We start from the raw sequence: 16,987 nt of genomic DNA on the forward strand, positions 1-16,987 counted from the left end.
GGAAGAAAAGATGTGAGAGAGAAGAGAGAGGAGCATAAATAGGGATTGAGGAGTTATTTTTTAACTAGGGATGACATTTATACCTATTATTTTATATTTAAAATTTATTCTCAATTTTGTGGGGGCCAAATACTGATATTTCTGAGAAAATAAAAAAACTAGAAAAATAAAGAAAATTAATATAAAAAATAAAAAAACTAAGGAAATCATAAAAACATTTAAAAATCCGGAGGCCATGGCCTCCGGCCCCTTAGTGGCCTAGTGGGTCCGCCCCTGCATCTAATTCAGGTAGCACAGATAATATCCCCATCCCAAATTTTTCGCCAACTAACTGCCGGAAGTTTGTTAAGAAAAGAAAGAACAAGTTCAGGTAAGGGGGATTAAAAATTTCCTAAAATAACGAGTTTCCTTGTAAATGAACAAGTTCTAGTTAAAGTTTGTTACATTTTGCGAGAAACGATGAATAGATTAACGAGTTAAACTGACGAGTTTCCTTGTACTTGAAGCTTGAAACCGTTTTTGAAGGCTTGATTTTATATCTGAGTTCAACACTACACGTGTACAGCCACTTATAAAATATCTCAAGACAAGGAGTCTCTGAGAATCCATTTACGTACAATACAGTTTCTTGGTGACGGAACTTCTAGTGCTGTGCTTACCTGCAATTTTCCTTGTTTGAATTGAAGGAGCAAAGGAAGCAAACATGGGCGGTGGACCTCTCTTCCAACCTGCTTGCACTAATATTTCTTATTCCCAAGCAGAAGCCGCAGATACCTCGTTAATGGATCGAAGTGGTGATAACCTTGTTGTTTTCCCAGCAACCAGCAAACATGGGTTTGTTTCTTTTTATCTTTTTAATCCCTTTCTTTCATGTAGCGATTCCCCATTTAGGTTTTAGGTTTTCTTTTGGTTTTGGGTTTGTTGGGTAGGTGTGTGTCTTACTCCATTTTATTTTCTGTGTGTTTCAGAACTCCATCTCTTTTGACTGATGAGGAATATGAAGATATTGAAATGACTGCGACAAAACAAGAGATTATTGATAATTTGGATATTCAATCTTCTTTGAAATCTTTCGATCGTACCATGCTTAAGAGGAAGAAAAGGATGGATAAAAACAAAGTCTGGTTAAGTTACCTTCGTTTGGAACAGCGAAAAGGTACCCTAGAAGAAGTGAAGAACAAAATCCTGAGGTATTTCTTGGATGCATGTGTTTGTTCTTGGACTTATTTCTTGCTCCTCTATTTTTTTTGTAGTAATTAAATCAAACTTGAGGTTTGTCACAGTAGGATAGCTGTCAAATTAGTAGATGTTCTTGTTTTGTCTAAAGCCTTGTTTCCTCTAAACTAATTTATTGAACCATATGCTGATAGTTTTTGTCAAAGTAGTAGATGTTCTTGTTTTGTCTAAAGTTGGTTGATTCCCAAATATGATTTTCCATGATCGAATCTAATTTGCTTTGTATAGCTTTTGTGAAACACTACATCTTGAGATTTGATTGTCACTGTATAAGAGAAAGGACCCTTGTCAACAAGATAGACAAAATGCTTGATCATTATCATGCAACGCTTGATTTTTTATTCCACACATCATCACCAAATATTGAAATGTCACTGCAATTTTTGCTTTTTAACAGAACTGATTTAAATAGAACGCATGTTCAAAGAACTGTATGATGTTGTTTTGTTCAACAACTTCATCTGTGGTTTTAGTATCCATAAACTGATATGTGGAACTATGGTTTACATACTCAATGTGTACAGAATTGAGAGCCCATAGATCTAACTTCCTTTTCTTCGGTTCCAGAAATGCAAGCTTGATTAGGCAGCACCAAATTGCTAGGCTTTCGACCACTACACAATAATTTATAATGTAGGGTACCCATTTTTTATGGGGAACCCTATTCAAGATATAGCAAGCACTTAAGATAGCTTCACCCCCACAAAGCCAAAGGTAACCTACACAATACTAACAAATAATTTGTCGATCTCCTTCAAAGTTCAATTCTTTCTTTCAGCAATCTCATTAGATTCAGACTGATAAGGAGCTGATGTCTACCATTATCCTCAGAGAATTAGAAATAATTAAAATACTCAGAACTTCTATCAGTTCTCGACCTCTTTATTCATTTGATTCCTAACCTCTGAACGGTAAGACTGATTCATCTTTTGATCTAAGAGAATAAACCATGGAAACTGAGAACAATCATCACTAAAACTCACCAGATATCTTTTACTACCTTTAGATTCAAAGGACTTGAAATCACATAAGTCACTAGTAAGATCAAGAATATGACTGTCCTTTGAATTGATCTATGTGATTTCTTGGCGATCTTAGCCTTTACACAAGTAGGGCATTTTTTGGTAAGTAGTTTTACAGAATCCCCCATCATGCCTAACTCACATAGTCTTGAAATACATGGATTATTTTTGTGCTGTAATCTGCAATGCATTACATCAGCTCTTGGCTTGTCTTTTATTATCTTAGAAATGCTTAATACCGATGCACCATCACTAAGATGCCCCTTACCTACGAAAGTGTCATTCTTGACCATTACCACTTCCCCAGACTCAAAAGAAAGCTTCATTTTCACTTTATGAAGTGAGGAACAGAGATGAGATTTCACCTTATGTCCAGTACATGGAGTAAACGTCATTCAACATAAAGATCCTTCCAGAAGTGAGCTTGAAGTTGACCTGCCTTTGGCCAATAACTTTTGTAGTATTCGAATTCCCCATAAAGACTTGCTCATCAGAGTTGACAACAGAGTAATTAAAGAACGAATCATAGGCTCTACAAATACCTAGTGGCTCCCATGTCAATCACTCATCTCAGTGGTTTCTGAACCAAACAGATTTCTATTGTCACTGCTTAACATATTTCTTCAATCACATTAGCCTTTCATTTCACAGATTTTGTCGTTGTTAACCTTAAAGCCTTTCTTGTACTCACCTTGCTTCCTTGATCTAAAAAGGTTGGGCTTCCAACCGGATTCTCACCTTTGTCCTTTGCATGGTTCCTCAGTTCAATTTTGACTCTGACCACCACTTGATCAAATGCCCATTCCTTCCTTTTGTGCATCATGTTCATTTTGAATTAATCCCAAGAAGAAGGAAGCTTCTCAAGAAATGCACTGGTCGTAAGTGCATCCGGTAAAATAATTTTCTCTTTAGACAGATTCCGATTAACAGATGGAATTTGTCTATCTGAGATGAGATGCTTTCCCCATCTTGTGTTTGAAAGTTAAAGAAGTTGGTCACCGCCGCATACTTCTTTGACCCTGCATCCTCCAAGGTGTACTTCTTAATTAGCGTCTAACATTGTACAACTCAATTGATAGTGCATTCAGGATCTGATTTTTTGCACTAAGAAATCAGCCTCAATCCATGCAAGTCTGTTTGCATCTACAGCAAGGGTTTTGGTTCAAACAATACAAATGTTAACTCCAAGTGCATTAGAGCAGACAGAAGCATCTGCCTCCGCCTCTTGAGTAATATCTGTTGAATGGATCAATCTTGTTAAACTTGAAGACATTTTTCAACTTCTCCACAGAAGGTTGGAGAGTGGTAGCACTAGGAGTAAGTTTGGTGGCAATATGGAAATCAACAGAGCATCTTTACCTTTTCCAGCCATGGTTGAATGGAAGTTAAATAACAAAATGTTAAAAACCTTGAACTTGTAGTGAATAAATACAATCCAGGCCCTAAAAACAGTTTTGAAACAATAGAACCTATTTTGGTACTAACTGAAACAGCAGTTTCATAATAACAGCAAGTATGAGTACTTATCTACTGATATAAACCAAAGTGAAACCAATAAGTCATTTTCTCCAAGCAGCAGTATGCATAAACAGGCACAGTTGATGCTCCCTCTTCTGTAATTCGGGTTCACTTGCATATACACCTCCAAGATAAAAACAATTCTTCAACCCTGTAGGATTGCAGCTTCAAATGAGACCACCCACTAGGAAAAGCATGCCTCTTCTTAACATTTTGATTAATGTTTCAAAATTACACGAGGACTAAGGCTATTTAGATGAGCCAAAGGTTCTGGAGTGGATAAGGTCACGGTACATATTTGTTATTTATGTAAGACCACATGTTATTATTCATGACTTGATTAGATTTGACTCATCTGTGGTCCAACTAATCCTCCTGGATCTTTAGGTCAGATTGATATTCTTCCTTTGATACTTGGGTTGGCTTGCCTGAGAATGTACCTATCCTTTGCTCTTGGGCAAAACAATCCAACACCGACTCAGATATATGTTTGATGTCACATTTTTGTTGTCTGCATAAGAGCTTGTTTGGCCTAGTGACATTACGCTAGTTAGAGTGACCACATTTCAGTCTTAAAAATTTCTTGAAAGGTTATTTTTATTTTATAATAACATAAATGTTGTCTCATCTCCTTGCAATGGTTAAGGAAACAAGTTTTGCTGCTTATGATAGTTTGTTGATTGTTTCTACAGTTGGACTTGCACTAGCCCCTAACCTATTATTTCTCCTCTATTGTAATTTAGTTTTCTTTTGGGTTCCTTGGGTGGAGCAAGAGGATAAGTGTACAATCTTGGGTTGGACTAGACCTTGCTGTATAGCATCATTCTTCATTCTGCAATAGTTAAATAAGGGGCTTCATTGTATGCTGGTGAGGCAATAAAACCTTAAATTTGAATAGCAACTTTAATATGATGTGGTGACGGTTGTTATTACAATTTAAAAAATAATCATAGTTTTGGGTGGCTTTATGTTAGTATCATGCTCTGTTTAAACTGTTTACTGTTAATACAGCTACTCCCCTGGAGCATGGATTGAGAAGGTAGGTGGTCTAAGGAGGAGTGATTTCAAGATACCAAAGACAACAACACTCCTTGTAGTCGGTCCAAGACAATCTGGGAAGAGTAGTCTTATTAATAGAATTTATGGCGTCTTTGAAGATCACAAATTAGTGAGGGCCCAAGTGTTTCGTGAGTTTTATCCACATTTTCCATTTTTTTTGTTATAAAATTTTCATCTGCATGATATCTTGAATTTTAATTTGAGCTGTTTTAACTTTCGTTAGCCTCTTCTTCTTATTATTATTTTTTATTTTTTGGGGTGGTGGTGGGTGGGGTTGTTCTATGTACCTCCCATATGGTAAGGTGTAATTCTATTTTCACCCGTCAACTTTCAATATTTACATGGACCACCCGTACTTTCCAAAGTAATTAACATACAAGCCCAGACTATTAATTGTCTCCGTTAGTTGCAAATGGTGATTATATTTTGGTCTTTTTATGTAAAAAATGCCCTCATCTTGGTGATAGTGATTACAAGGTTAATTATGTATAAAGAAAAAGAAAAGCAAACCCCTGATCTTCTTATACAAGAATGATGCAGTATCAATAAACTGGTCTAATGGGTTTTGGTTGAACTTGAAATAGAACCAGTCCAAGAAGGGTTGGAATTAGTTAATTAGTTTTTTAATTGTTTAGTCTTTTTACATAGGAGTGAAATTTCAGTTTGAACTTTTTTTTTCGTTTTTTTTAATGAATAACTAATAATATTGATGAATCGAAAACAAAGAGAAATACAAAGAGGGAAAATGGGGGGGGGGAAGCAACTAGTCAAGAGGACGACTGGAAAGAGGATCTAAGACTCCAAGAACTAACAATCAACATATTCCTTGGAGAGTCAAAAACAGGGGGTGGGGGAACTTCTCGATCTAGGCCAAATAGAAGCAAGGGCTAAACTCCATAGTAAAGAAGGGGTAGGAGAACAAAAGGTGGTTAATGTCCTCTACCGTTCCAACAAAAGATACAGCTAGGATTGGCAGGGATGTGGTGACTGAGGAGGAAAGATTGTGTAGAAAGGGCTAGGTTAAGGGATCTCTAGAGGGTGAGGGAGTGGCGGGGGGAGGTGGACCTAAAGAGGTTCCAAGTGGAGGCGGTAGTGAAGGTTTTAGTGTGGGATGGGGACCAGATAGTGGAGTCAGAGGCAGTGGATGAAAGAGGGGGGGGGGAGGGAGTTCCAAACTAGTGTGAGACTAGGATGTGGAGAAGGGGACTAGGAGCCATTAGAGATAAAAGAGGAGAGAGGGATAGCTTTGGGAATGTGGGAATCATAAATAGCTCAAGACCCAAAAGAGAGAACAAAATACCCATCGGATGACAGGGGTCAACCCATAAGGAAGTGGAAGATCCAGAGAAGATTTGGATAGAGATTGCAGGGAGTGAGTGAGGCCACAAATATAAGAGCTTTTTCCAAAGCCAGGAAGAGGTGGAAAGGACCGGGGCAGTCCAAATGGTGTCCCCTTTGAGGAGAAAGAGCAGGAACATAGAGCATGTTTTAAGGAATCCGAAGAGTTTAAGGAGGCATTAACATCATTCCTACGGTCCCAGACCCCTTCCGTTTAGGCCCAGGTGGGCCCACCGAAAGGGTGGAGAAAACAAGAGGTTTCTTGGCCCTTCCAGAGAAAATCAGAGAAGAGGAATTTCATGGTAGATTTGGGGAGAGGGAAGATACCACACCAATAGAGATAGGAAGATTGGAGGACAGAGGGAATGAAAACCACTCAACCAACAAATGAGAGGAATTTACCTTTCCAAAGTTGGAGATTTTTCTGAATGTGGTCATGGATAGAGGAACAATGGTGATGAGTGAACCTAGGGAAGACCAAGGTATCACAGGGTAGGAGCCAAGATTGAATCTAGTGAGCTAAAGGAGGGAGGAGCGGGTAGAGTTGGAAACGCCTGAGAGGAAGATTGTGGATTTATAAAGATTGACTTTTAGACGAGACAGGGATTCGAAGAAAGAGAGGGTGGAGAGAATAGAAAAGAGATAGAGGTGAGGTCAGCTTTGGAGAAGATCATGAGATCATCAAGGTGGGTGAGCTTGAGAGCTTTACACTTGGGGATGTGAGAAATGAGAAGTTGATCATTTTTGGATTGGAGGAGTCAGGGAAAGGACTTCCAAAGCCAAGGTGAAGAGATAGGGAGAAAGCGGGCATCGTTGACAGATTCCTACTCAGGAAGGGAAGTAGCTAGCAGGGGATGCATTGGTGATAATAGAGAAATGGGAAGTAGAGATGCATATCTCAACCAATAGACAAAAGGAGGGAATCCCATGGTAGAGAGAACCTCACTGATAAAATCCTATCGGATGGAGTCAAAAGCTTTATTGAGGTCAACCCTTAGGAGGGTAGCTAGGGAATTGGAAGAATTATCAAAACCTATAACAATTTCTTCACATAGAAAAATGTTGTAAGAGATACTACCGCCGGCAATAAAGGCTGACTGATTGGGACTCACAAGGGAAGGAAAGACAAGCTTGATTTGATTGGAGGATTTTGGAGATAAACTTATAAAGAAGATTGTAGAGGAAGATGGGGAAAAATCCAAGAGAGAGGAGGCTCTAGGCTTTTAGGGATGAAGCAAAGGAAAGTTTGGTTATTGGAGGCAAGCTAGGAAGGGCTGAGGAAGAAGCTTTGAATAGCATGAACAAGGTCATTCTCAATGAAATTCCAAATAGCAAGGAAGAAACCCATACTAAATCCATTAGGGCTAGGGGCATGATTAGATTTATGGGAGCGGATGGCGGAGATGATTTTCTCCGAGGTAAGGATGGAGTGAAGAGAATCGAGGGAGGAGGGGTCAACAAACTCATTTAAGGTGGAGGGTGGAAGGGGAGGCCTAAAGGGAAGGGAGGAAGGAGAGAGGAGTCTTGAGAAGAAGGAAATAATTTCATTTTTAATACTAAGAGAAAATGGTAGAAAACCTATTGAGACCAAGTAGACTGAATAGTGGAAAGGGAGGAAGAGTTAGAAGTCCACATGTCAAAGAATTTGAAAGGGTTGGGGCCAAAAGAAGGGAGATCTAGGAGATGGAGGTGACAAGGGGAGTGGTCAAAGAGAAGGGGAGAGGAGAAATGGGCATGGGAAGTAGGGAAGTGGGAGATCCAAGATTCATTTTCCAGGAAGTGATCAAGTTTTGAAGCTATGTGAGCCTCGCCACTTCTACGGTTTTGCCAATAGAGACGGTGGTCGAACCAATGAAGGTCTAGAAGACTCGCATCCTCAGTCCATGAATTAAAGGCTTCAACAGCCGCAGGGTTAGGGAGGCTACTCCCAAGCATGGAGGGGGAAAGGGAATGGAGGTCGTCCCAGAGAGAGGCACAATCCGAGGAACAATTGAAGCCATAAACGATGTTGAGGAAGAATAAGGGGGTCAAAGGAGAGGAAAGATGGAAGTGCATTAGTTGGGGGGAAGAGAAAAGGAGGGAATGTTGGAAGGTGGATGGGTTCAAAAGAATCCAAATGCAACCATTAGGGGAGAGAGAAGAGTTAGATAGAAAAGACCAAGAAGGGGCTATAGAGGAGGCAGTCCGACAGGCATTGTCACTATGGACATGGGTCTCAAGGAGGGCACAAAAAGATGCTTTTGATTCCCAAGAGATTTAACTTCCGCTTGTTTTGCAAGGGAATTAAGACCCCTAACATTCCAAATAAGAATATCACACATTTAAACATTATTTGGGGAGGGCATCAAAGGAGCTACTACCGCGCAGGGGGGGGGGGGGGCCTTGTATTTCATTTCACCGAGCTGTGATTATCACGATCTGAGAGATTAGTTGAGTGTTACTTTGGAATCAGGTTGTGAGATGTCTTCCCCTACCTCTACCTCTACTTTCTTCCTTGTTCTTCCTATTCTTCTATCTTTTTCTATCATGGCCCACCAGGGAAATGAATAAGATAAAATTATACCAAATAAATAAGCAGTCTAAGTTATGACAGTTAGCCACACCACGAGATGAAAAAACGAAGAGATGAAACCCTAAAAAAGAAGCTGTGTAACAATGTTATGGAGTACTAGATCTCTATTATAGAAAATGAAACTGGCAAAGCAAAACCCAAAAAGAAACCTTGAACAGAATTATGGTAACTTCCAACACTAACAAATTCAAAACCCAAACCATGTCTATGTTCTTATCGAGGTGAAAAGATTGAGAGAGATTCAAGATAGAGGCGTTATTGCAATTTAGAGTAAAATTCCTTTAACTTTACTAGCATCAGTTGCTGTGAGTAATTCTCTTGCTTCTGCTGGTAGTAAACTGGCCTCCTAAAAGAGCTTAGTCGTGGCTTAGAGTGATTGCTCAGAGCTGTGGCCCCCAAGACCCATCCACAGCTCTGCTGAATGCTAATTGCTTTCCAGTCATTCGGAAATCCCACCGAAAACATAAAACTAAACTTCAAGTTTTGTTAAGTTCACCAAGAATCTACTTCGAATGCAATAACAAGATTTGTTCTACTTACTTTCAAAGAAGGTGATTCGCTTTGCCACTTCAGGAGGGAGAGTGACATACCTGCCAAAAATGAAATTGGAAGTGATTTTCAAAAATATGACAAACCCATCTCTAGGCTAATCTCAACTTCGTTTCTTCTGCCATCAGAAACAAAAAAAAGTGAGAAGGAAAGAGGGTTTGAATTTTGAATGGAACAAAAGCATGTTCTCCTCAGATAATCCTTTTCTTATCTGTTTATATTCTGCAAAATCCTATGGTGTTCTTTGCTCTTATTGAACATTTCATTTTCACTGGAGATGGGGGAGGTGGTTTTTACTTTTAAAGTTCAAGAATAAATTGATTTTCTTTATAAAAATAGTTAGGTTTAGATAAGACTGGAAGGGTTGAAGGCCGGGTTTTGGGGGTGAAAGGCTGGCTGAGTGGTGATTAAGGAGCACCCTCATTGACTTTCTTTGATGATTAATCAGGGGAGAGGAGAAAAATAAAGCTTTGAGGGGGAAGCGCATTTTGGTCTACAAATGAATAGTTCTGACATTTTCAGTTTGCAGTTAAAAGCTTGAGTTTGTGGCAATTAATTTGGAAAGCAGGGGTGGTATGTGTAAGCAGTGAAAGTTAAATGTACACACCTTACCTCAGGGGAGGTACCTGTAAATTTTCCTCCCCTCTCCTTTCATACTTTTGGTTTCTTTGATTAAGAAAATGCTATCAGATTTTCTCAAGTAAATATATCTACTCAGAAGATGAGTTGCTGGAAGATTATTTTCGTTCTTTGAGTTATCTGTATCTCTCATTTCTGTGCAGATGATTCCAATGTTCAAGATGGAACCAACTTCCTCCAAGAATGCATGATTCCAGGAAACTCATCTTCCTTCTGTCTATATGATACGCGCGGTTTGTCAGACAACAACCCAGCTGATAACTATGAGATGCTCAAGAGTTGGATTACCAAAGGTGTTCGTCATGGAGAACTAATTATAAGGTTTGATTGTTTACTTCATGCTAAATAGTTTTTCAAATTAGAGGACATTCTTGAATTCTACCACTTAAGTGGTTTGTATACAACAGGGATTCAGATTCCCCCAAGAAGATAGAGAGCATGAAATGCAAAGCACACCAGATTCACAACTCATCCAGCAAAAGAAGGATGATTAATTTTGTCATATTTGTTGTTAATGGAGCTTCAGTTTTCAGAACCCTGAAGGACAGAACTGCCAATCTGCAATATACTGACATGCTTGCTGAGACTTTCAGTTGCCCATACTTGTCTTTCAAAGGTTATAACTTCTCCACATTCAAGATAATTTCATGTGAAGTATGACTACTTTTTCATGTTTAGTAGATATGGTATGTTGTCCACATTATTGACATTGCCTATTTACATTGTTGATCAATATTCTTAAGAATTTTTCTTTTTGGGTTTTATGAATGTTGCATGTCTAACCAAAGTAAATTGTAGATCTGCTTTCTGCTTTTCTTTTCTTTACTGAATATTTGTTTTAGCCTAAATCATTATATGATTTTATGTCCAGCCTGTTACTTATCCAAGCTGTGTTTCTTTTCAAAATAGTTTTTTTTAATAATGTAATAATAATAATAAATAATAATGATGATATACACATGGACCAAGTGTATGATGAGCTGTCCACATAAGCATTCGTCATTAAAGAAAAGAAATATCCAATATAATAATCTCATATTAACGAGTTAAAATCCTTCCCACACATCTCCTGCACTAATGGTAAAGATGTCCTCATTTGATCTAGGGTGCGCCCAAGTAGTGTTGCTATTGCTGGTTCCCTGGATTCAAATCTGTGATTTATTCTTTTCGAAGTTCCGAAGTCCTCTTGTCTGATTTATGCATCATTTTGTTTGCTAGATAAAAAAATTGGAAAAAATAAACATATGGGAGTTACATCTAGTGAGGTGTGAAGTAGAAAAGGAAAGAAAATGATTTTGTGGAAAAGTTATAGATTTGTTTTCTGTTTTTTTCCTTTACAGAATATAATTTGGCTATGTCATGCTGTTGGCACTTATATTACAAGTACAAGAAATACCTAAGAATTAGACGATTTCATGATTTGGGTTTTTTTTTTTTTTTGTTCCTTTTTCACTAAAGACTCATTGATACTTTCGTGGTACTTGGTGTCATAGTTAGATGTTGTCTCTCTTCTATTTATTTGACTTCTAGTAATTGATGTTATACAATTAGCTCTTGCTTTCTGGTGATCAGATCATGCTTTTACAATTCATTTCTGCAGATGCCAAGCCTATTGTTGTTTTTACACATGGTGATCTACTTTCCCGTTTTAACCGTCTTCGTGTCCGCATCCATTTGGGGGAGCTGCTGCACATTCCACCAGATGAACAAGTTTTTGATATTCCAGGTGATTTAAGTTCTTTCACTTATGACAAAATGAACCTAAACTACAAACATTAAACACCCCTATCTGAATTGCAGACACTGATGATGCCACTACCAAGTTGTCAATCCTGGACATGCTACAAGAAGCCCTCCGCCATGCTGATAGGAATCTTCCTTGTAAAAACAGGAATCTTTACCACAGTTTGCAACTCTCTGGCAAACAAGCTGTAGTCGTTCGAGTGGCTTTTGTGATGATTTATTTCTTGTTAATGTACTTTGCTTGGAGATGGGCAAATCTGATGGTGATGAAAGCTACAGACCCTGATAAAATTCCCTTAGAATGTCATTATATCTATGGTGATCCCATAGCATGTTATGAATTCTATCATTCGTAGTCTTGAGATACCTGCAGAAAGTTTTTGGTTCTTTAGTTCCCTTTGTTTCATTGTGAAAGACATCATCTGATGAACAGTTTGCATACATGATCATGTCGTACAACCATTGTCTTCATTACAAACATGTTAGCCTACTTGAAGTCCATGATAGTAATGTACAACTGAAAATAATATTTTTACTTTTCTTCCAACTAAACACCCAGCAGATTACATGTTCTTATCTTCTTCATTTGGTTTAATTTTATATGGAGCCTTACTTTCTAAGCAGATCTCCTTTCTATGCCTCAATCCTCAGTATTCCCTTTAAGCAAGCCAAAATCTGGTGAAGGTATTTATGTTTAGGATTACATAATTTTAGAGCATGACAAAACTGGGAAGGACAACTCAGTGCCCGTTCTCAAAAACTTTGAAATCAAGAATGACGTTTCCATAAAACTTGTGAAATCAAGGTTACAAGAATCCTAAATCCAAGGAATGAAGATGGGCAACTCTGTCTCTGACAAATGGAAGGAGGACTTGTTGTGTAAGATATCATTTAGTCTTACTGCTATTGTTTGAGGATGATTCATTTCCATGAGGAATGATTTATAAAAAGGTGGAAATTGAACTACACTGCTCTAACAAAACAGAAGATAGCAGTGTGATTAATGTTTATTCAAAAAAATTCTTCATATTGGAATCTACCTTTGTGAAACACTATGATCTCTTACAAAATGTAGTAGAAACACTATTATCTGTTACAAAATGATTTAAGGATGCAAATTTTAAGGTTTTGAGCATTCAAACCATAGACTTCAGTACACTCTCTCACTTCCGCTCGCAGTTAGGGCTCCTCAGAAAAAGAAAAAAGCTCCTCAGAAAAAAAAAAAAAGATTTTAAAGAGACATTTACCATAGAAATTGAGGGCACCAAAAAGAGGAAAAGAAAATGTAATTTTATTTAGAAAATGTAATTTCATTTTAGAGTATGCCTTTTTTATAAATTTTACCTATGATATGTTTACGATTACCCCCTTCTAGATATTCAAATAATAAACTAAAGACATACCAAAATTGTTAAATTCTTAAATACCTTTACAAAGCCGAACACTCGATTAAATAGGTACAGGTAAAGAGGAAAAGTAGTCTTGAAATTAAACTTGTATTTACCATCTACATATTAATGTCCATTTAGAAGAATCTAGCTTCAATTGTTAGATGACTATCCGATTATCATCCAGCACATAACATTTAATCCGATAGAGAAATTATAGCAGAAAACCGATAGGCATATGGATCGATTCGGTCAGCTAGTGATCTATAATTATGATCCGATCCGATTATGCATGGTCCGTTTACACCCCTAGTTATAACAGTCCATGCATCCATAGAATATCAAGAATAAAATGCAAAAGCATCAATAAAACCACTTATATTACTTTTGTAGTTGATTGAAGCATAAACTACAAGTAAAATACTCATACTCATAAACAAAGGAAACACGTTTCATAAGCAGGGTTAGGAAATTTGAGAGGCACAATAATCATAATTTTCTAAACTATAAAGCCTCTTTTATCCATGTGATTAAATGTATACCAATTTGCATTTAAAGAACCATACTTGGAATACATATCATGATAAAATATCACTGGAAATTTTATAATTTCTAGTTTGATGAAGCCAAAGGATTTGCTAGAATGAAAAAGGATGAAACAAAATCTATTGGATTAGTGGTGGTTTAAAGTAGACTTACAAAAGCAAAGATTTGTTTGATATACCATTCTCTATATTTGAAACTGATACCAAAACCACTATCCAAATCCAAACGGCAAAAATTTATAAAGATACCCAAATACTAATCCAAAATTTTAACGGATAGTTGATAATTATTTAATCCAATAAATTATTCAATTATTGATTATAAATTATCATTTTTCAATTTCTTATTTCCAATTTCCGATTTTCTAGTTGCTAATTAAGTATGCTATACAGGTAACGTTTCATAAGCAGGGAAAGGAAATTTTATGCAAAACCGTTTTTTAATGTTTCTGTGCTAAAAAGACCGTTCTTTACTTGAAAATAGGCGTTTTTTTTTTTTTTGTTAAAAAAAAAGTTGGTGTTTGATAAACTTGTTCTAAGGCTTCAATTTGAACCAATTTTATCACTTCCGTTTCTGTTCTTTGGTAAAAACATCGATTATTTAGTATTTTCTATAAAAAGCGTTCTTAAGAACACTTTTCAACTAGTTCAGTTTTAAAAGAACAGAAAAACAAATCGTTTTATCAAATGTACATCTAATCCATAATTACTCAATATTGAAGAAATGACCATTTTACAAGCTTATTTTAAGAACGTTATCAAACGCGCCCTAACAGTTTCGAAATCCAATTTATCAATCTTTTTAGAAGGAAAAAAAAAGTTTTAAACAGTTTTTCCATAGTTTGGCCTATTGACTATGGATAATTGATGGGGGTGTAGGGGTGAATTCAGCCCATTAATCAGGTTCACTGGTTCAACTTTAGTGAGGGTCAAAATGTCACTTGTCCATTTAAAATTTAAACATCTCTCTAAATGGATACAATTTTAACCAAATATATCCGATAAAACCACGTGCAGCCGTTGCTTGCTACTAGTACCTAGTGATTGCGATTGAACCACATGAGCGGATATGAATCCAACGGCTGTGAATGAAAGTGCAAATATAAATTTTTTTATTTTACAAAATCTCAACTAATTTTTTGAAATTTACAAAAACAACTCCCTAGTGTGTTTACTGTTCACCCGACTGAGATGCACTAGTTTTAGGGCTTTTTGATCCCGCTTTCTTCTTCCTATAGGTCAATTGGTCAAATGAAATTTAAATGGAGATTGTACATGAAACCCTAGAAAAGAGAGAGAGATTGAGACGCACCACTCAAATGGGGAGATTGCCGGGCATTGCAGAAATATGTACTGCCCACTTCTATACATAAAGCCATGGGGCTTGGATATCATTATTCTCAGTACATTTCCTGTAGTAATGAAACTTGGTGATACAGAAAGAAAACCATTATATAATACTTACAAGACGATACAGTCTCATAGATTCACTTGATTGATATGATATTCAATATAAATATTACTTTAAACTTTTGCATATTTACTTGATTGGAGATATTGCTTCAACAGTATTGGGTTCAGATCCATACTAACAATGGCAACCTACTTGCGGGTTGTAACAGTTGGAGGAGTTGCCAGTTAATGTACTTTGCAAGGAGATTGGTAAATCTGATGGTGATGAAAGACACAGACCCTAAAAGTCCACCTGAAATTCACATAGAATGACAAAAAATCTGGCATTTGTGGTCTTGAGACATCTACAGAAGGTTTTTGGTTCCCTTTTGTTACATTGTGTAAGGACATCATCTGATGAACATTTTGCGTACATGATCATGTCATACAACCATTGTCTTCATTACAAACATGTTAGCCTGCTTGAAGTCCATGATAGTAATGTACAACTGAAAATAATACTTTTACTTTTCTTCCAACTACACCCAGCAGATTACATGTTCTTATCTTCTTCATTTGGTTTAATTTTATATGGAACCTTACTTGCTAAGCTGATCTCCTTTCTATGCCTCAATCCTCAGTATTCCCTTTAAGCAAGCCCAGAATCTGGTGAAGGCATTTATGCTTAGGATTTACATAATTTTAGAGCATGACAAAACTGAGAAGGACAACTCAGTGCCCGTTCTCAAAAACTTGTGAAATCAAGAATGACCTTTCCATGCATAAAACTTGTGAAATCAAGGTTACAAGAATCCTAAATCCAAGGAATGAAGATGGGCAACTCTGTCTCTGACAAATGGGAGGACTTGTTGTGTAAGATATCATTTAGTCTTACTGCTATTGTTTGAGGATGATTCATTTCCATGAGGAATGATATATAAAAAGTGGAAATTGAACTACACTGCTCTAACAAAACAGAAGATAGCAGTGTGATTAATGTTTATTCAAAAAATTCTTCATATTGGAATCTACCTATGTGAATGTGCAAGACCCATAGCTACATTGGACGCATGTATTAGAAACACTACGATCTGTTGCAAAATGATTTAGGAGTCCAGAAAACACTTACTAGTTAGGGTTCCTCAGAAAAAAAAAAAAAAAAAAAAAAAAAAAAAGTTTTAAAGAGACATTTACCATAGAAATTGAGGGCACCAAAAAGAGGAAAAGAAAATGTAATTTTCATTTAGACCCAGAGGTTTATTCTAAAATCATTTTTATTTTTTTTATACCAAATAAAATGATGGTTTACAATTACCTCCCTTGTAATATTCAAAATAATAAACTAAAGACATACATAATCTTTATGACTCAAATACCTTTACAACGATCTATTCGATTATATAGGTACAGTATAAAAAGAAAAATAATCTTGAAATTCAATCATATATACACACTTATTAACTTAGTTTTCTCCAATATCTTAGTCGTTTCAATTGTGATGTCTTCTCTCATCGAAGCAACATAACATTTAGACTGAGAAAGTATAGCAGAAAAAAGTGTGCAGCATATGGATGTTTTGGTCAAGCTAGTGTACATCTATAATCATATTCATACATATTATGCATGAAAAGTTTTTCTATCAACTTGCTCATAACTAAGGCATGTAATCAAGTGTAACTTTTTAAAATATCGATACACTATTTGCCCTCTAATATTGTGTCCCTTAGTGCAATATATTACGTGTGGGTCTCAAGCAGACTAACACTGTTAGCCGTTGTTAAATATATTCAAATTTCAAACGTAAAGGGACCAAAGTACCCCTTAGGTTATTTAATATATATAGTTTTAAAAAGACAATTAGTGTAGGGATGTTTTGGGCAAGTATACTTATAATCAAATTTCATAGATAAAATGCATAAGTTTCTTTATCAATTGCTCATAACTAAGGCATGTTATAGAAGAGATAAAACATGAATTCTATGTTAT

At 36.6% G+C, this 16,987-nt stretch overlaps 1 protein-coding gene across 1 annotated transcript; it reads left to right on the top strand.

Moving 5' to 3' along the window:
- The first annotated feature begins 703 nt into the window (after positions 1–703).
- LOC149018850 (uncharacterized) lies at positions 704–12,032 on the top strand. The gene is made up of 7 exons (XM_089153992.1): positions 704–834; positions 969–1,190; positions 4,788–4,963; positions 10,077–10,254; positions 10,341–10,549; positions 11,534–11,659; positions 11,734–12,032. The coding sequence occupies exons 1-7, from the start codon at positions 704–706 to the stop codon at positions 12,030–12,032; spliced, it is 1,341 nt and encodes a 446-aa protein (XP_089010118.1).
- Positions 12,033–16,987: the final 4,955 nt, after the last annotated feature.

The sequence above is a fragment of the Hakea prostrata genome, chromosome 4 (genome assembly GCF_041222555.1).
Source record: "Hakea prostrata isolate BN-2017 chromosome 4, UWA_Hpros_2, whole genome shotgun sequence".
In the NCBI taxonomy this organism is placed as follows: Eukaryota; Viridiplantae; Streptophyta; class Magnoliopsida; order Proteales; family Proteaceae; genus Hakea; species Hakea prostrata.